Below are 21724 nucleotides of genomic sequence, written 5' to 3' on the forward strand. Positions count from 1 at the left end.
CTGGAACTCTGGTCAGATGGAGGTGGTCTCTAGTGACAGCAAGTATCTCTGGACTTAGGACCTGGAGATCACAAGCAAAGGACCCGAGGCAGCAGCAGGAAGGGCAGCAGCTTCCCTCAAGGGCCTCCCCGACCGTCACCCACACCGGGACATGGGCAATGCAGGGCCAGTGCGAGGACGGTGCAGGGACGGTGAGCAGAGGCTCTCAGCTGGAGCCACCACACTGCTAAAGACCCCGGCAGTCTCTGGCAGGAGTATCAGTGTTAAACCACACTTAGCTGAACTCTCTGTGGTGAGATAATATTTTTAAAGTGAACACTCGACAAGAATTCAGAGTTGTTTTTCAAACAATTGAGTCAAAATCATGTCAAAGTGTCACTGAGACCCTCCAGGAGGGATGACGTGGGCTCCCCGTGCCCACATCAAGAACCTCCCTGACTCAGGGTGAGAGCCGGCTCTGGGGGAACTGCCGCCCACCATCTCCGTCCTCCCCGGGCTCCCACCTCAAGGCAATGTCAGGACAGCCGCTGAGCTCATCCTCCCACAGGCTTCAGGCCCCATCTGAGGGCCAGTGTGCAAATGTCCGGACCCAGTGCGCCCAAGGCCAGCTGCGCCCTCCACCCCACACGGGGCTGCGCCAGCGATGGGTGGCTCCTCCACACTGTGGGCCACACCGAGCCCTCCCTCCACAGCCACTGGCCTCATCCAAGCCTCAACAATTCTTCCTGGCCTTTCTTCAGCACTGCAGGGGACTCTGACCCCAGCAGAGTGGCCATCTGGCCTGTCCTCCCAGGGATCTCCTGCCTCAGCATCCAGCAGGACCCAGCTTGTGCCAGCCTCCTGGTGCTCACGGCTCACAACGCCACGCCCTGCACTGCACACTCCAGCACAGCCACATTATCAGTGCAGACGTACTCCAGTTTGCTGCTTCCCATCCATGCCTGTGTCCGTGGAGTTCCGGTTGGCAACAGCATTCCCGCCTCACTCCACTAGGCATTAGAGATTTTCAGGCGTCCATTCCGCCAGGCCAGGGGCACACCTCCCCTCACTCAGCTCTGGGAGCCCAGGCCCAAGGGTAGGGTCTGGCACAGACAGTGAAGCGAACTCAGGCCCTGCAATTCCAATGCCGTCAGTGGAGGCCAGGTAGGGTCCACCTTCAGTACCTTCAGAAGCCCCCAGATGACCCAATGTATGGCCGAGACCGAGAAGCACGCTCATTAAGGCTCAAGAAGAACAAGGTGATAAATTAGAGCCCACGTAGTGAACAGAATCAACCAGGAATCTACAGGAAGCATCCTGGGACTCGCATTCTCAGACCAGCAGCATCAGCAGTGACAGGGAACCTGGAAATGCTCATTCTCACGCCCTGCCCCACCCCCACAGATCAAAGGCTTGGGGTGGGCCCTGTTGAACAAGGGGACTCCGACCTGCGTAGGAGGGCCTCACATCGTACAAGCCCCGTGTATAGACAGAGCTCGACGCAGGCTTCCTGCCTCCTGTACCAGGGCAGAGGCCAGCTGAGCTCTGACAGATGAGGGCAGCAGTCTAAGGACTAGGCATGAGGCAGGCCCGTGGGCACAGAGCACTGAACGGGCAGGCCGAGTGAGCTCTGTGAGGTGCGGGCAGCGGTCTAAGGACTAGGCATGAGGCAGGCCCATGGGCACACAGTGCTGAGGGAGGAGCCCGTTCTGTCCGGCAGGCTGAGTGAGCTCTGACGGGTGTGGGCAGAGGTCTAAGGACGACGCACGAGGCAGGTCCATGGGCATACAGCACTGAGGGAGGCGCACACCGTTCTGTCCGGCAGGCTCCTGAATCCACACCTCCACCACTTCAGACGCCTCAGCTCCTCAGTCCACAGTAACCCCAGCAGCTGAGCCAGTCCATGACCCAGCTCACAGAAGAGGCGTTGAGACATCTGCAGAAATGAATGAGCTTGATCAAGGTCACAGGCCAAGGGAGAGGCAGGCTGGGACTGCAGGAAAACGCTCCAGGCCGTGAGAAGTCCCTGCCTGCTAAAAACCAGTGATTCACACATTTCTGGCGTCTCTTCCTAGAAAGCTGCTGATCCTCAAACACTCTGCGTTTCAGTGATGCCTTTTCTGCACTGAAATGGAAAGTAATGTCGTATATCCGCCTCCTGATATGATTTGCTGATTACTCAACTTTTTATATATTCAGAATTCCACATTCGGGGGAAAAAGAGAAATGAAACAACGATTTAAAAATCCCAGCCTGGAATCTGTGCTGTCAGACCACAGAGAATAGTTATTAATTTGTCCTTTTTTCTTAGGCAGTCTACTTGAAAGACGAGCTTTTTAAGATCCCTCTCTCCTACTTTCATTTGAACGCTGACTTCCCAAGAACAGATGAAACATTAGTTCTGACAAATGTCAGTTGGTGTGTCGTCCAAGACCAGAGGCCTAACTGCGCATGAGCATCCTGTGAAGCGGGGTTCCGCGGTCATTTCCCGGGTGATGGCTCCGAGTGTTCCCGTCCTGGGATTCCACACGTTAGTCCCCTGTAGTCACAGAGGTGGCGAATGCTGGATTTTCATCTCCGGCAGGACAGTGAACAAATCAGAAGACCATCCTTTACAAGTTACTGGACTGCAGGGTTCTTCAAAGCCTCACAGCGTGGGGTAATTTCCACAACACAACCAAGTCCACCTCAATTCAGCTCAAGCTCAGCCTCACCCTCTCCAGGTAAGTCTCTAGGGAAGATTCAAGTTAGATATGCATCCGTGCCAAAAATTAATTTTCATCTGGCTTTTGCAAAGGCTTACTCAGGCTGGTTATGAACTTCAAAAACAACATCGCATAAAATGAAATAAATGGTTCCAACAATGGATAACACAGAGCAAACCCACACAGAATTCAAACCTAAAGACAGCAACAGGCTGTGTCGTTACAAACATCACGGCTCAAAATGGTTCCAGAGCCCAGACACACACGAACCATAACAATAACTCATCTCTCCTATCGCAGAGCCAGGACACGCATGGACCATCTCTATCAGTAATTCATCTCTCCTATCCCATCGCCAGGACACGCATGGACCGTCTCTATCAATAATAACTCATCTCTCCTATCCCAGCGCCGGGACACGCATGGACCATCTCTATCAATAATAACTCATCTCTCCTATCCCAGCGCCGGGACACGCATGGACCATCTCTATCAATAATAATTCATCTCTCCTATCCCAGCACTGGGGCACGCATGGACCATCTCTATCAATAATAATTCATCTCTCCTATCCCAGCGCCGGGACACGCATGGACCATCTCTATCAATAATAATTCATCTCTCCTATCCCAGCGCCGGGACACGCATGGACCATCTCTATCAATAATAATTCATCTCTCCTATCCCAGCGCCGGGACACGCATGGACCATCTCTATCAATAATAACTCATCTCTCCTATCCCAGCACCAGGACATGCATGGACCATCTCTATCAATAATAATTCATCTCTCCTATCCCAGCACTGGGGCACGCATGGACCATCTCTATCAATAATAATTCATCTCTCCTATCCCAGCGCCGGGACACGCATGGACCATCTCTATCAATAATAATTCATCTCTCCTATCCCAGCGCCGGGACACGCATGGACCATCTCTATCAATAATAATTCATCTCTCCTATCCCAGCGCCGGGACACGCATGGACCATCTCTATCAATAATAATTCATCTCTCCTATCCCAGCGCCGGGACACGCATGGACCATCTCTATCAATAATAATTCATCTCTCCTATCCCAGCGCCGGGACACGCATGGACCATCTCTATCAATAATAATTCATCTCTCCTATCCCAGCGCCGGGACACGCATGGACCATCTCTATCAATAATAATTCATCTCTCCTATCCCAGCGCCGGGACACGCATGGACCATCTCTATCAATAATAACTCATCTCTCCTATCCCAGCACCAGGACATGCATGGACCATCTCTATCAATAATAATTCATCTCTCCTATCCCAGCACTGGGGCACGCATGGACCATCTCTATCAATAATAATTCATCTCTCCTATCCCAGCGCCGGGACACGCATGGACCATCTCTATCAATAATAATTCATCTCTCCTATCCCAGCGCCGGGACACGCATGGACCATCTCTATCAATAATAATTCATCTCTCCTATCCCAGCGCCGGGACACGCATGGACCATCTCTATCAATAATAATTCATCTCTCCTATCCCAGCGCCGGGACACGCATGGACCATCTCTATCAATAATAACTCATCTCTCCTATCCCAGCACCGGGACACGCATGGACCATCTCTATCAATAATAACTCATCTCTCCTATCCCAGCGCCGGGACACGCATGGACCGTCTCTATCAATAATAACTCATCTCTCCTATCCCAGCACCGGGACACGCATGGACCATCTCTATCAATAATAACTCATCTCTCCTATCCCAGCACTGGGACACGCATGGACCATCTCTATCAATAATAATTCATCTCTCCTATCCCAGCGCCGGGACACGCATGGACCATCTCTATCAATAATAATTCATCTCTCCTATCCCAGCGCCGGGACACGCATGGACCATCTCTATCAATAATAACTCATCTCTCCTATCCCAGCACTGGGACACGCATGGACCATCTCTATCAATAATAATTCATCTCTCCTATCCCAGCGCCGGGACACGCATGGACCATCTCTATCAATAATAATTCATCTCTCCTATCCCAGCGCCGGGACACGCATGGACCATCTCTATCAATAATAACTCATCTCTCCTATCCCAGCACCGGGACACGCATGGACCATCTCTATCAATAATAATTCATCTCTCCTATCCCAGCACTGGGACACGCATGGACCATCTCTATCAATAATAATTCATCTCTCCTATCCCAGCGCCGGGACACGCATGGACCATCTCTATCAATAATAACTCATCTCTCCTATCCCAGCACTGGGACACGCATGGACCATCTCTATCAATAATAATTCATCTCTCCTATCCCAGCGCCGGGACACGCATGGACCATCTCTATCAATAATAATTCATCTCTCCTATCCCAGCGCCGGGACACGCATGGACCATCTCTATCAATAATAACTCATCTCTCCTATCCCAGCGCCGGGACACGCATGGACCGTCTCTATCAATAATAACTCATCTCTCCTATCCCAGCACCGGGACACGCATGGACCATCTCTATCAATAATAATTCATCTCTCCTATCCCAGCGCCGGGACACGCATGGACCATCTCTATCAATAATAATTCATCTCTCCTATCCCAGCACCGGGACACGCATGGACCATCTCTATCAATAATAACTCATCTCTCCTATCCCAGCACCGGGACACGCATGGACCATCTCTATCAATAATAATTCATCTCTCCTATCCCAGCGCCGGGACACGCATGGACCATCTCTATCAATAATAACTCATCTCTCCTATCCCAGCACTGGGACACGCATGGACCATCTCTATCAATAATAATTCATCTCTCCTATCCCAGCGCCGGGACACGCATGGACCATCTCTATCAATAATAACTCATCTCTCCTATCCCAGCACTGGGACACGCATGGACCGTCTCTATCAATAATAACTCATCTCTCCTATCCCAGCACCAGGACACGCATGGACCATCTCTATCAATAATAACTCATCTCTCCTATCCCAGCACTGGGACACGCATGGACCATCTCTATCAATAATAATTCATCTCTCCTATCCCAGCGCCGGGACACGCATGGACCATCTCTATCAATAATAATTCATCTCTCCTATCCCAGCACTGGGACACGCATGGACCATCTCTATCAATAATAATTCATCTCTCCTATCCCAGCGCCGGGACACGCATGGACCATCTCTATCAATAATAATTCATCTCTCCTATCCCAGCACTGGGACACACATGGACCATCTCTATCAATAATAACTCATCTCTCCTATCCCAGCGCCGGGACACGCATGGACCATCTCTATCAATAATAACTCATCTCTCCTATCCCAGCGCCGGGACACGCATGGACCATCTCTATCAATAATAACTCATCTCTCCTATCCCAGCGCCGGGACACGCATGGACCATCTCTATCAATAATAATTCATCTCTCCTATCCCAGCGCCGGGACATGCGTGGACCATCTCTATCAATAATAACTCATCTCTCCTATCCCAGCACCAGGACATGCATGGACCATCTCTATCAATAATAATTCATCTCTCCTATCCCAGCACTGGGGCACGCATGGACCATCTCTATCAATAATAATTCATCTCTCCTATCCCAGCGCCGGGACACGCATGGACCATCTCTATCAATAATAATTCATCTCTCCTATCCCAGCACTGGGACACGCGTGGACCATCTCTATCAATAATAACTCATCTCTCCTATCCCAGCACTGGGACACGCATGGACCATCTCTATCAATAATAACTCATCTCTCCTATCTCAGCGCCAGGACACGCATGGACCATCTCTATCAATAATAATTCATCTCTCCTATCCCAGCACCGGGACACGCATGGACCATCTCTATCAATAATAATTCATCTCTCCTATCCCAGCACTGGGACACGCATGGACCATCTCTATCAATAATAATTCATCTCTCCTATCCCAGCGCCGGGACACGCATGGACCATCTCTATCAATAATAACTCATCTCTCCTATCCCAGCGCCGGGACACGCATGGACCATCTCTATCAATAATAACTCATCTCTCCTATCCCAGCGCCGGGACATGCGTGGACCATCTCTATCAATAATAACTCATCTCTCCTATCCCAGCACCAGGACATGCATGGACCATCTCTATCAATAATAATTCATCTCTCCTATCCCAGCGCCGGGACACGCATGGACCATCTCTATCAATAATAACTCATCTCTCCTAACCCAGCGCCGGGACATGCGTGGACCATCTCTATCAATAATAACTCATCTCTCCTATCCCAGCACCAGGACATGCATGGACCATCTCTATCAATAATAATTCATCTCTCCTATCCCAGCACTGGGGCACGCATGGACCATCTCTATCAATAATAATTCATCTCTCCTATCCCAGCGCCGGGACACGCATGGACCATCTCTATCAATAATAACTCATCTCTCCTATCCCAGCGCCGGGACATGCGTGGACCATCTCTATCAATAATAACTCATCTCTCCTATCCCAGCACCAGGACACGCACGGACCATCTCTATCAATAATAATTCATCTCTCCTATCCCAGCACCGGGACACGCGTGGACCATCTCTATCAATAATAATTCATCTCTCCTATCCCAGCGCCGGGACACGCGTGGACCATCTCTATCAATAATAACTCATCTCTCCTATCCCAGCACCGGGACATGCGTGGACCATCTCTATCAATAATAACTCATCTCTCCTATCCCAGCACCAGGACATGCATGGACCATCTCTATCAATAATAATTCATCTCTCCTATCCCAGCACTGGGGCACGCATGGACCATCTCTATCAATAATAATTCATCTCTCCTATCCCAGCGCCGGGACACGCATGGACCATCTCTATCAATAATAATTCATCTCTCCTATCCCAGCGCCGGGACACGCATGGACCATCTCTATCAATAATAATTCATCTCTCCTATCCCAGCGCCGGGACACGCATGGACCATCTCTATCAATAATAATTCATCTCTCCTATCCCAGCGCCGGGACACGCATGGACCATCTCTATCAATAATAACTCATCTCTCCTATCCCAGCACCGGGACACGCATGGACCATCTCTATCAATAATAACTCATCTCTCCTATCCCAGCGCCGGGACACGCATGGACCGTCTCTATCAATAATAACTCATCTCTCCTATCCCAGCACCGGGACACGCATGGACCATCTCTATCAATAATAACTCATCTCTCCTATCCCAGCACTGGGACACGCATGGACCATCTCTATCAATAATAATTCATCTCTCCTATCCCAGCGCCGGGACACGCATGGACCATCTCTATCAATAATAATTCATCTCTCCTATCCCAGCGCCGGGACACGCATGGACCATCTCTATCAATAATAACTCATCTCTCCTATCCCAGCACTGGGACACGCATGGACCATCTCTATCAATAATAATTCATCTCTCCTATCCCAGCGCCGGGACACGCATGGACCATCTCTATCAATAATAATTCATCTCTCCTATCCCAGCGCCGGGACACGCATGGACCATCTCTATCAATAATAACTCATCTCTCCTATCCCAGCACCGGGACACGCATGGACCATCTCTATCAATAATAATTCATCTCTCCTATCCCAGCACTGGGACACGCATGGACCATCTCTATCAATAATAATTCATCTCTCCTATCCCAGCGCCGGGACACGCATGGACCATCTCTATCAATAATAATTCATCTCTCCTATCCCAGCGCCGGGACACGCATGGACCATCTCTATCAATAATAATTCATCTCTCCTATCCCAGCACTGGGACACGCATGGACCATCTCTATCAATAATAATTCATCTCTCCTATCCCAGCGCCGGGACACGCATGGACCATCTCTATCAATAATAATTCATCTCTCCTATCCCAGCACTGGGACACACATGGACCATCTCTATCAATAATAACTCATCTCTCCTATCCCAGCGCCGGGACACGCATGGACCATCTCTATCAATAATAACTCATCTCTCCTATCCCAGCGCCGGGACACGCATGGACCATCTCTATCAATAATAACTCATCTCTCCTATCCCAGCGCCGGGACACGCATGGACCATCTCTATCAATAATAATTCATCTCTCCTATCCCAGCGCCGGGACATGCGTGGACCATCTCTATCAATAATAACTCATCTCTCCTATCCCAGCACCAGGACATGCATGGACCATCTCTATCAATAATAATTCATCTCTCCTATCCCAGCACTGGGGCACGCATGGACCATCTCTATCAATAATAATTCATCTCTCCTATCCCAGCGCCGGGACACGCATGGACCATCTCTATCAATAATAACTCATCTCTCCTATCCCAGCGCCGGGACATGCGTGGACCATCTCTATCAATAATAACTCATCTCTCCTATCCCAGCACCAGGACACGCACGGACCATCTCTATCAATAATAATTCATCTCTCCTATCCCAGCACCGGGACACGCGTGGACCATCTCTATCAATAATAATTCATCTCTCCTATCCCAGCACCAGGACATGCGTGGACCATCTCTATCAATAATAACTCATCTCTCCTATCCCAGCACCGGGACACGCACGGACCATCTCTATCAATAATAATTCATCTCTCCTATCCCAGCGCCGGGACACGCGTGGACCATCTCTATCAATAATAACTCATCTCTCCTATTCCGGCTGCTCTGTGGCACGCAGACCTGCTCCCGTTCTTACGCTGCTGTCTCCCACTTCCCTTGGTTTTACTGTGGTCACTCATCTCTGCAGTCCTACTCTCATTAGTGATCAACTCAGGACTGCCATGAAAAAGTATTTCGCTATTACCCCACACATACAGCAGTTATGTTCAAAACACTTACATAAGATAAATTCTGTAAATAAATTTTCGAGAAATGCTTGTAGCTAAATGTTCTTCTTTCCAAGTGCATGAATGGCATTGTGTGGACTGCGAGGTCTGTCAATCTGACCACAGCAGGGCGTGGCTACACGTTCTTCTTTCCAGGTGCACAGCTGACGTTCCGTGGACTGCGAGGTCTGTGAATCTGACCACACAGCACAGCACAGCATGGCTACACGTTCTTTCCACATACATGACTGACATTCCGTGGACTGCGAGGTGTGTGAATCTCCAAAGCACAGCGTGGCTACATGTTCTTATTTCCATGTGCACAGCTGACATTCTGTGGACTGTGAGGTCTGTAAATCTGTGCAGCACAGCGTGGCTACATGTTCTTATTTCCACATGCATGGCTGACATTCTGTGGACTGCGAGGTCTGTAAACCCACACAGCACAGCGTGGCTACACGTTCTTATTTCCAAGTGCAAGGCTGACATTCTGTGGACTGTGAGGTCTGTAAATCCACACAGCACAGCATGGCTACATGTTATTTCCACGTGCACAGCTGACATTCTGTGGACTGCGAGGTCTGTAAATTGGCACGGCACAGTGTGGCCACACGTTCTTTCCACGTGCACGGTTAACATTCTGTGGACTGTGAGGTCTGTAAATCCGCACAGCACAGTGTGGCTACATGTTCTTATTTCCATGTGTGCAGCGTTCCATGGACAGCGAGGTCTGTGAATCTGACCGCACAGCACAGCAATGCCAGTAGCAGCGGCAGGACGGCCGCAGCTGACAGCTCTCACAGCAGCCCAACTCTACCAGCTGTGCCTTGCCAGCCGTCACCGGCACCACCAAGGGCTACCACGTAAGTCATTCCACTGACAGGGATGTCCATGGGACCAATTCCTGGCAATAATTCAAGTAGAATTCAATGACAATCCTCCACTGAAATTAAGTACCTAACATTTTATGTGTAGGATTAGACAGGTGTTGTAAGAATTATCAAATGTATACACAGCAGGAATTTAAACTCTTGATTAAAAATCTAACTAAATCCCTTCATGGGCGAACAGATCTCATGCTAGGTCCATTTTAGCTCAACTTGTTTCTCTAACTCAGCGGGCAGCTTGGTCACTGAATGATGGGAGCCCGCACGCTGTCAGGTACAAAACAAAGCCATGAGCATACCAAGACCAAAACTACTGATAAAAGATAAGAACGAAGACAGTCTACCGTCCACATGCTCAACAGTCAGGAGGTACTTTCCTTCCTGCTCCAATGAGACACAGTCTACCATTCACACTCCCAACAGTCAGGAGGTACCTTCCTTCCTGTTCCAATGAGACACAGTCTACCGTTCACACTCCCGACAGTCAGGAGGTAACTTCCTTCTTGTTCCAATGAGACACAGTCTACCGTTTACACTCCCAACAGTCAGGAGATACCTTCCTTCTTGTTCCAATGAGACACAGTCTACCGTTCACACTCCCAACAGTCAGGAGGTACCTTCCTTCCTGTTCCAATGAGACACAGTCTACCGTTCACACTCTCGACAGTCAGGAGGTACCTTCCTTCCTGTTCCAATGAGACACAGTCTACCGTTCACACTCCCGACAGTCAGGAGGAACCTTCCTTCCTGTTCCAATGAGACACAGTCTACCGTTCACACTCCCGACAGTCAGGAGGTACCTTCCTTCCTGTTCCAATGAGACACAGTCTACCGTTCACACTCTCGACAGTCAGGAGGTACCTTCCTTCCTGTTCCAATGAGACACAGTCTACCGTTCACACTCCCGACAGTCAGGAGGTAACTTCCTTCTTGTTCCAATGAGACACAGTCTACCGTTCACACTCCCAACAGTCAGGAGATACCTTCCTTCTTGTTCCAATGAGACACAGTCTACCGTTCACACTCCCGACAGTCAGGAGGTACCTTCCTTCCTGTTCCAATGAGACACAGTCTACCGTTCACACTCCCGACAGTCAGGAGGTAACTTCCTTCTTGTTCCAATGAGACACAGTCTACCGTTCACACTCCCAACAGTCAGGAGATACCTTCCTTCTTGTTCCAATGAGACACAGTCTACCGTTCACACTCCCGACAGTCAGGAGGAACCTTCCTTCCTGTTCCAATGAGACACAGTCTACCGTTCACACTCTCGACAGTCAGGAGGTACCTTCCTTCCTGTTCCAATGAGACACAGTCTACCGTTCACACTCCCAACAGTCAGGAGGAACCTTCCTTCTTGTTCCAATGAGACACAGTCTACTGTTCACACTCCCAACAGTCAGGAGGTACCTTCCTTCCTGTTCCAATGAGACACAGTCTACCGTTCACACTCTCGACAGTCAGGAGGTACCTTCCTTCCTGTTCCAATGAGACACAGTCTACCGTTCACACTCCCGACAGTCAGGAGGTAACTTCCTTCTTGTTCCAATGAGACACAGTCTACCGTTCACACTCCCAACAGTCAGGAGATACCTTCCTTCTTGTTCCAATGAGACACAGTCTACCGTTCACACTCCCGACAGTCAGGAGGTAACTTCCTTCCTGTTCCAATGAGACACAGTCTACCGTTCACACTCTCGACAGTCAGGAGGTACCTTCCTTCCTGTTCCAATGAGACACAGTCTACCGTTCACACTCCCGACAGTCAGGAGGAACCTTCCTTCCTGTTCCAATGAGACACAGTCTACCATTCACACTCTCGACAGTCAGGAGGTACCTTCCTTCCTGTTCCAATGAGACACAGTCTACCGTTCACACTCCCGACAGTCAGGAGGTAACTTCCTTCTTGTTCCAATGAGACACAGTCTACCGTTCACACTCCCAACAGTCAGGAGATACCTTCCTTCTTGTTCCAATGAGACACAGTCTACCGTTCACACTCCCGACAGTCAGGAGGAACCTTCCTTCCTGTTCCAATGAGACACAGTCTACCGTTCACACTCTCGACAGTCAGGAGGTACCTTCCTTCCTGTTCCAATGAGACACAGTCTACCGTTCACACTCTCGACAGTCAGGAGGTACCTTCCTTCCTGTTCCAATGAGACACAGTCTACCGTTCACATTCCCGACAGTCAGGAGGTAACTTCCTTCCTGTTCCAATGAGACACAGTCTACCGTTCACACTCCCGACAGTCAGGAGGAACCTTCCTTCCTGTTCCAATGAGACACAGTCTACCGTTCACACTCCCGACAGTCAGGAGGAACCTTCCTTCCTGTTCCAATGAGACACAGTCTACCGTTCACACTCCCGACAGTCAGGAGGAAACTTCCTTCCTGTTCCAATGAGACACAGTCTACCGTTCACACTCCCGACAGTCAGGAGGAACCTTCCTTCCTGTTCCAATGAGACACAGTCTACCGTTCACACTCCCGACAGTCAGGAGGAACCTTCCTTCCTGTTCCAATGAGACACAGTCTACCGTTCACACTCCCAACAGTCAGGAGGTACCTTCCTTCTTATTCCAATGAGACACAGTCTACCGTTCACACTCCCAACAGTCAGGAGGTACCTTCCTTCTGATTCCAATGGAATGTGTGTCATGACAAATGAAATTGCCTAGTAAAAACCTACAATAAAATGATATAGTATCTGTGCAGTACAATAAACTGACTCCAAATTTGATATAAAACAGCATATCAATTCATACAAGCCATTTGGAATTCTTAAGAAATAGCCGTTTTGAAATCTGTGGTTCTCTAAGACTTAAGGCACTTAAATACTTCTACAAGATAAGAACAATCTGTCTCCTGCAGCTCCTGTCTCTTAACAGGGCCTAAAAAGACTAAACAGAAAGACAAGCACATCCCCCTTTAACACTTCCATATTCATCATGCTTTCGGTCACATCAACTTGAAGACTCACCCCCTGCCCAGTTGCTCTGGGGTAGAGGGGGCACAGGCAGGGAAGCTGCTGGCCCAATTCTCGGCACATTCAAACCTCATGGAAATGTTGACCAGATGACACCCCTGTGGGCTGACAGTGAATCTGATGGAAGAGACATGAATGGATTGGCTGTTTTTCCAACATTCACATATACAGCAATCATTTAAGGATGACTTCCTCTGTCTGTGTGTAATTTTCACCAAGCCACTATGTCAAATCATGCAGCTGAAACTGATATTTTCCTAACACTGACCCCGCTGGGATATACATTCCCAAGGACAGAGTCAGTGAAAGAGACTGATTATAAACAATGTAATGAATGTGAAAATAGAACGGCTCTAGATGACGACCTCGTCTTCAAAATAAAGTAAAAATTAAGATTAGAAAAAGCTCTCCAGTTCACCCCAATCCTAACAACCTGTGTTATACATCAAAATTATGTTTAGTGAGAACAAGCAGTGGTAAATATGGCTAAAAAACTCAGCTCAAAGACTTTGCTAAAGAAAACTGTCTTACACAAAACATCAAAAGAACTTAAACTCAGATACAAAGAATATTTGTATGTTTCCTTATATATACAGATTAACACTAAGTAGGCTCCAAATTTGATATCTTTTGCTAAGTTGATTTTAAATTTTTTTGTTTTTATGGCCCTGTACTCCCCAGAATTACCAAGTTTTTTCTGCCTTAGCTGACACAATTTAAATCAAACAAACACCAGGCCTTAAGGCGGTGGCCAGATCTACGCGGGGATTCACACAAAATCCACATTGAAAAATAATTAGAACAATTAGTCTGTCGTTACTGCAATGTGATTTCCAGATTCCATGAAGATGAAATCAGCAGAATCCCTCTTTTCCTCAAATTTCATGAGTGAAAAACTCCATTGCCCTGACCTTGCAATTCATACATACACAAAAACCTGCACATAAATGTTCACAGCGGCATTAATGACAACAGCCAAAAAGTGGAAACGACCCGAACGTCCACCTGCTGACGATGGAGAAACAGAACGTGGCCGTCCGTACATCGGCGTATCATGTGGCCATTAAGAGGAACAACGCTCTGAGGCAAGCTACGATGCGGAGGTTACAGGATTCCATTTATAGTCAAGGTCCACAATGGGGACACCCCCAGGGACAGACAGAGACAAGTGGGTGACAGAGGCTGGAGGCTGGGAGAATGGAAAGTGACTATTGATGGATACTGGGCTTATTTTGGGGGTAACGAAATATATTCTAGAATTAGAAGTGATGACTCCACAACCTTGTGAACATACTAAAAACCACTGAGATGTATGCTTTAAAACGGTCAATTTTAGGGTATAAATTAGATCTCAACTTGGAAAAAAAAAAAAAGATCAACCTAAGCTCTCTCTCTTCCCACCATTCTGCCATCTGAATCCTAGCACTCTGTATTAGAGGTAAAAGCAATTTTTGTGAAAAACATTATTTTCAATGTTTCAGATATGGTAATGAGTCTTCCTAACAGGAAAACCTTTGTTCAGTAAACAAATCGACATTGAGTTGCTAGGAAAAATCAACTCACACACAGAAGCAGAAAAAACTTGAGTTCTTCCTAGTAAGTAAACAAAACCCATGCTTCACCACTGCCCACACAAAGCTGAGTGTGCTTGGGTTCTTTCTTTTCTCCACACTGTAGTAACTGACAGTCAGTGGTCACTGATGAAGACAGGATGAAGGGCACACACAGGCTCTGCGGAGAAGAGGCCTCTGAAAGGCACACTGGGTGGGCTTAGCTGGGAGGGAGGACACCTCAGAGCCTGCAGGAGAGAAGCCCCCACTGGGAATCCAGGTGGGACGAACAGGTTCACATCCTTCCAGATCTTGGTGGAAAGAGGCAGTGCGTCATATGCCACAGGCCCCGTGGAAGCTGAGTCCTCTAGCCCAGAGAGCCGCCTCTGAGAGCCCACGTCCAGACACTGATCTGAGAGACGCGGAAAGACAGCAGGCCGATGCCAGTGTCAGTAACGAAAGATTACAGGGGCCATCCCTGAAAGCATCCAGAGCTGATAAAATAAGCAAAACTGCCTAAAAACGACCCTGTCCGTCTGCATCAATGTGGGAAGATTTCTGCCATGTAAGGGAAGGAAGGGAGTTGTAAAATCATGACATGTGCACAGAAAAATTCCAAAAGGTTTAGAGATCTCAAACTGGTGGAATTATTTTCCCTTTCTTCATTTTTATACTCTACCACTCTTTTTTTATGAGTCGCCGTCTCACTCTATTGCCCAGGCTGGAGTGCAGTGGTGCGATCTCAGCTCACTGCAACCTCTGCCACCCGGGTTTCAGTGATTCTCCTGCCTCAGCCTCTCAAGCAGCTGAGATTACAGGCACCCACCGCCATGCCCAGCTAATTTTTGTAGTTTTAGTACAGACGGGGTTTCACCATCTTGATCAGGCTGATATTGAGCTCCTGACCTCATGATCCACCTGCCTCAGCCTCCCAAAGTGCTAGGATTACAGGCGTGAGCCACCAAGCCCGGTCTATATTGTATCGTTCTGTTTAAAAACAACAATATACATATATTAATTTCTAAAAAAGCAAAACAAACAAAAACATTCCTACTGCTGCTCTGGCCAAGGAAAGAGGACGCCTGGGACGCACCTTCCGAGTTGAGGGTGATGAGGGTGACGTTGCTCCCGATGCTCTGGCTGCCGGCCTGTCCGCAGCTGGACACAGAGTCGCTGGCCTCCGAGCCACTCTCCCCGTCTTCGTGGTGGCTGTCTTCTTGGCCCGGCACCTTCACCACAATGGTGTTCTGCCGACGCCCAGGCACAGCGCTGAACGGGAAAAAACACACCAGCCCAATGCGGTGAGAGTCACAACCAGCACGCCAAGTTCTGCGCTGCCTTTAACTTATCACAAAATCTAACTCTGCGTGGACCAGTGGATCACACGGCCTTCCCAGACAGCGCTCTCTACCAAGATTAACAGCAACTTCAAAGGAGAAAATGGCCTGGGGCTGAAAGAAACTGTATAAAGTAAAACGTAACCATTTAAAGAAAATGTGTACAACCCGAAAGAAGTAAAATCGTGACTCACTGACTCAGGCCCAGCATGCTGCCCTCTGACTTCAGAGGTCATCCTATAGAATGCTGGCGCTTGAAGAAGAGTCTTTTTTAAGGCCATGTTACAGGAAAGACTAAATTCGGAAGACCGTGCTCAGAGACCTGGGTCAGCTGGACCCACGCTGCGAGGCTCCCTGGAAATGACTCCGCCTCTGCAACGCAAGCATCACTCCCAAGTATTCCCACGGGCAAAAAACCCTGAAGGGGGCTTCAAAAACCGGCTCAGATCCCAGGGGAGCTGCCGTCATCCCAAGAGCTGCTGATGTGGAATGACAGTACACTGCCAGCAAAGCTGGGCGAGGCCAGCTCCACAACGTGCTCAAAAAAAGGATGACGTCGAGACCTGCTACTTCCCTCTTCAACGACCCTTTCGACATCCTCTACCATGGACTGCTATGCACCAGGAGAGGAGAAAGGAGCACAATTTCTCTGTTCGCAAAGTCAAAAAAAAGGGTGTTGCAAACACTGTCTGTACCCAGGGGAGGGCGCTGCACTTTGCACTCTCTGGACTGGATTCTCTGGAGTGCTGTCCACACTGAACTTGATCCTCAACATTGGGCACCTGCCCGGCTAACCTCAGCGCCAAGCCCCGGAGGCACAGCTGACCCTGGCACCTCCTGACCGCCCATCGCCACCTCTTCTCCCTTCGCCCCCATGTATCAGGCCCTCATGACCACAGCTGCAGCCCTGGAGAACTGAGCTAAGACAACGAGGAAAGGGGACGAAGCTGGAGGAGGAGCAATCCACAAGGGAGACTGAGAGAAAAAGCAAAACAGAACTTTGTAAGACACAGATGGGAAACAAAAAGGGCCAGCACCCTCAGGGGTTCATGCAGCCCAGGAGGCCTTCCTGGAGAGCAGGGCCCAGATGCAGCCAGAGGCCACTGCCTGGCCCTCCCCTCACGCAGGGCGGGGACGGTGTCTTTCATCCACTCCCACCTCTGGCCAAAGCTCCACTCAAAACGTCTCAAGAGAAAAAAGGATAGGAAAAAAGTCATAAACTCAACATGCCTGCACCACTTAGCAAGCGTGGAAGAGGGCGTCTGTTTGCCTGACAAGCTTCTGCACAGACAGACAGACACGAGTACCACTGAGCTAGGTGGGAGGATGAGCGCCTTCACCGACTGCTGTGAGGAGACAGAGCCAGCCCCCTTCACAACCTGGCCAGCCCGAGACACAGAAGTCCCCGGCGGCAGCTGCCCCTGGTGTGGCCGGACTCAGCACTCAGCTTCACCCAGCCTGCCCTCCCCGACCTCAGAGAGCTGGGGCAGTGCCTGCCAGGCTCAACCCTGTGACCACAGAGATGAAGCATGTGCCGGACTGTGCCCTGGCTTGGGGACGTTGACTTATTCTCACGGGACTCCTCACAGTGACAGGGAAAGGTGGGGTTGGTGCCGTGCTACTGACTTGCTAATGACATTTTCCAGGGAATCCGGTGCCCTGTTGCTCAAGGGGTCTTCCATCTTGGCTACAATGGCGTTCTGCCGATCATTGTTGAGTATTACTGTAGTCTGGGGGACGACGCTAGGGAACAAAAGAATCACAAAGAAAAAGAAGGCCTTAAAACAACAACATTCATGGTAAGAGCACATAAGAGTCATTCAACACAGTCCGCTCCCAGGGACCCGCACTGCGGGGAGGAGCCCCAAACGCTAAGGAAGAATAAACTGGAGATGGGGTTTTTTAACAGTTTAACTTTCCTAATTGTTGGAGTTTTGTCTGCACAACTGGATAGCACAGGACGGCTGGGCTGACACTGAATGTGTGATACGGAACAGACAGACAGCACGAGCTGTTATCACACCCAGCTAGTAAAGCTTCTGAGGTGGCACACTTGCATGAAAAGCGGCTTGACGTTTTTAGTCACTCCATCCCAGCTCAATTCCTGTGGGACAGATCTAACTTTCGTAACCATGTGAGTGTTGGTATCATTCCAAACTGGTGGCACCCTCGGAAGAAAGGGCCAAACGTCACACCGGACTTGGGATGGAAGGACACATACTCGCTACTTCTAGGTTCTACAGGAACGGGTGTGAGTCACAACCAAATGGCTCAGGGTTCTGCTTCCAAGGAAAAGATTCGACAAAAGAACAGGCTATGACCCAGAAACCACCAAACCCGGCGCCGCCCTGGAGGAAGCGCTAGTGTGTCTAGACAGGCGGCAGTAACGCAGCTTCACCTCAACGGACAGACTCAGCCACAGTTTCCCATCATGGGTTTTCGAGCCTTAGCACTTTCAGTCAAGGGATTTCTACGGTACACTCTGTGGTGGAAGGGTGGCGCGGAGAAAGAACTGGCGCTAGGAACACGAAGCGGTTATCACCAGAGAATAAAACACCATTCCTGGATTTCACTCTCCAAAAACCAACCTGGGAAGACTGCCTTTCTGTGATTTGCACCCGGGAAAATCCAGCCTGGCATCACAACTGTAACTGTCCCCACAACCAGTGCAAGGACAGCAGCATGCCACGCCCACAGAAATCACAGGAGCAGCAGGGTTTCCTAAATAAAGGCATGACCAACTGCATTTCACTCTGCAGTGTTATTTTTTAAACTCCTCTGCTTGTTACTGGTGACACCTAAAGCAACACAGCAAAACCTGGTGCCTGTCCTACGTCAGGACGCTTTGTTCAAGTGCATGCAAAACAAGCCACCAAGGTAAGACATACAACGAACAATCTTCGGAAAAATGCAGGATTTAAACGATTTTCACAAGCTTGTGTTCGCCATGTTTTATTACAAAAGGAAACAAAAACTAAGTTACTGTGAAGCAGAGCCTTGAGAAACTACACAATGGTCCAGTGCAGACGATCACACAGGACGGAGAGAGGGATGGGAGGGCAACACTCAGGACCAGAGCGCAGCGGCACCAGGACGAGGGCCCAGCCAGCACTTCAGAGCAGCAGAACATCTGAGTGACACAGACAGTGAGGAGAACTCGACAGCCCTCGCAGCAGAGGTTAGCATCTGAAGCCACCTCCAACGAACCGGCACAGGCAGCTGAGACGCCGGGGTGGGGGGTCTCAGTCTGCGGCTGTGGTTAGGTTCCATGAAAGCTGTCAAACGTGGAAAAGACGGGTCAGGAGAGCCACAGGAGTTGCAGTGGTGACTCCAGATGCCGCTGTGGGTACTTGCTGGACACACACCTCTGCCTGGGCACAAACGGTCACAGGACGAAGAACAGACGTGACTCCGTTCTCTGCCTAAGCCTCCACTCACATAGAGGCGCTGAGAGACGATCTGAGGAGAAGCAAGCACCAACCCTCCAAAGACGAGTTTAAGTAACTTCCAAGTGTCAGCCGGGCACGGTGGCTCACACCTGTAATCCCAGCAGTTTGTGAGGCCGAGGTGGGCAGATCACGAGGTCAAGAGATCGAGACCATCCTGGCAAACACAGTGAAACCCCGTCTCTACTAAAAATACAAAAATTAGATGTGCACGGTGGTGCACACCTGTAGTTCCAGCTACTTAGGAGGCTGAGGCAGGAGAATCCCCTGAATCCAGGAGGCAGGGGTTGCAGTGAGCCGAGACCACGCCACTACACTCCAACCTGGCGACAGAGCGAGACTGTCTGAAAAAAAGATAATAATAACTTTCAAATGTCCCAGACCAAGGCCACTAAACGCGCACCTAACAAATCTGCACTGAATGCTCAGCAAGTGAGAAGCCCACGCTGGGCACTGCAGGACCCCCGGCCTCCAGGGACTCCCGTTCCAGGTCGCCGCATGAACCAGGCCGGGCATGCTGCTTTCCCTGTGCGCCCCTCTTAGCCCGAGATCTTGACACAGCACTGGTTACCTGTGTGGTCAAGTCACCAACCAGTCCCATTCCCACGGCAATTCCCGGCTGTTTCCTACGGCAGGGAGAGGATGAACGCCATCAGAGTATCTGACGTACGTTTGAACCAAACAAGCTTTCGTCTCCTTCCACCCAAAGTGCAGTCTCATCACATGACACTCTGCACCCCGGGCAGGCGTCCCTTTTATAACTGAAAATAATTATCAAGTCCAGTTTAGAAAATCGGACACTCATTTTCTAAATCTCAAGGAAAAATATTTCAACAACAGCAAGCTCAAAAGTACTTCAAGTAATTTTTTCTGCTTTCTACTTATTAGGAAAAAATGGACAGATTTTGTTTAAAACTCCAGTACCTGTTCCCTAAGTACGTTTTCTCCCATGGACATTCATGCTCCTACATAACACACAAGGACCCGGGCCTTGTAAGTAAGAAACTGGGTTAGTGTAGTGTACTTACAAAAAGAGGAGCTGCTGGGTGGACAGAGCTTCAGCAGGAGGAAAACAGAAGGGCAGGCAGGCGGAAAGAGCAGGCACCCTGAAGCCCCCAGGCCGCAGCGGCCCACAGCCCACTCCCCTGCCGAGCCCCTGTGCATCCAGCCTGCATTTCTCAAGCCCTTCTGTGCACACACGGCCCTGTGGCCAGAGTCCATCAATGGACTTCCAACAGGAGAGAGGTGTGTCACTTCCCGGACACAGGTTTTAAAAACAGGACACACCTTTCACTCTCCCCTTCCCCGACTGAGGACCCCAAGGCAATACGGGTAAGCACACAGTTAAAGGCTCAGACACTGGAGGCACCCACAGCAGCTGGGGGAAGACCAGAACAGCGCACACTGCACCCTGAACACAGCAAGATTCAACCTCCCACCACGCTAATCACAAGTCCACAGAACCCGCTATTGCAATGATTCATGTCACCGAGTCAATATAATGAGCATGCAGACTAATCAAACATTTACTGAAAGTGTATTTCTATGGCTTGCAGGTTAAAAGGGTATTTGATTTTATTGTTATAGATGGGGTCTCACTATGTTGCCTAGGCTGGTCTCAAATTCTCGGTCTCAAGTGCTCCTCCCACCTCAGTCTCCTGAGTTGCTGGGACTACAGGCCTAAGCCACTGCACCACACTAAAGATTAAAAAGTCATAAAAACATGATCTAACAAAAAAATACTCAGGGATAAAAATAAATCAGCATTAAAATTTTCTTCCTAATACCTAATGAAATGAGCAAAATAGAATATAAAACCAGCCCGACAAATAACCACTGCACCAGCGAAATGGGACTAACCTAATGCAGCAAACTTTAAAAACTAGTTGCTAAAGAAAGAAGCTTCTAGCGTCTCAATCGGCTTTGAGAGGCTCCATATCTAACTCCTCATGCTGCTCTCCCCAGGGAGCCATGCTTGTGCATG

The 21724-nt window shown here is 49.3% G+C and overlaps 1 protein-coding gene across 1 annotated transcript in view; it reads right to left on the reverse strand.

Moving 5' to 3' along the window:
* Positions 1 to 21724, reverse strand: part of BANP (BTG3 associated nuclear protein) — a 143188-nt gene that overhangs the window by 72128 nt on the left and 49336 nt on the right. Inside the window, exons 5-6 of the mRNA XM_064369916.1 lie at positions 17921 to 18037; positions 16051 to 16226 (exon numbers count right to left, since the gene is read on the reverse strand). Of these exons, the coding sequence (XP_064225986.1) occupies positions 16051 to 16226; positions 17921 to 18037 (293 nt within the window). The remainder of the gene's footprint in view (positions 1 to 16050; positions 16227 to 17920; positions 18038 to 21724) is intronic.

The sequence above is a fragment of the Aotus nancymaae genome, unplaced genomic scaffold (genome assembly GCF_030222135.1).
Source record: "Aotus nancymaae isolate 86718 unplaced genomic scaffold, 86718_ANA_hifiasm-v0.15.2.pri h1tg000095l, whole genome shotgun sequence".
Classification (NCBI taxonomy): Eukaryota; Metazoa; Chordata; class Mammalia; order Primates; family Aotidae; genus Aotus; species Aotus nancymaae.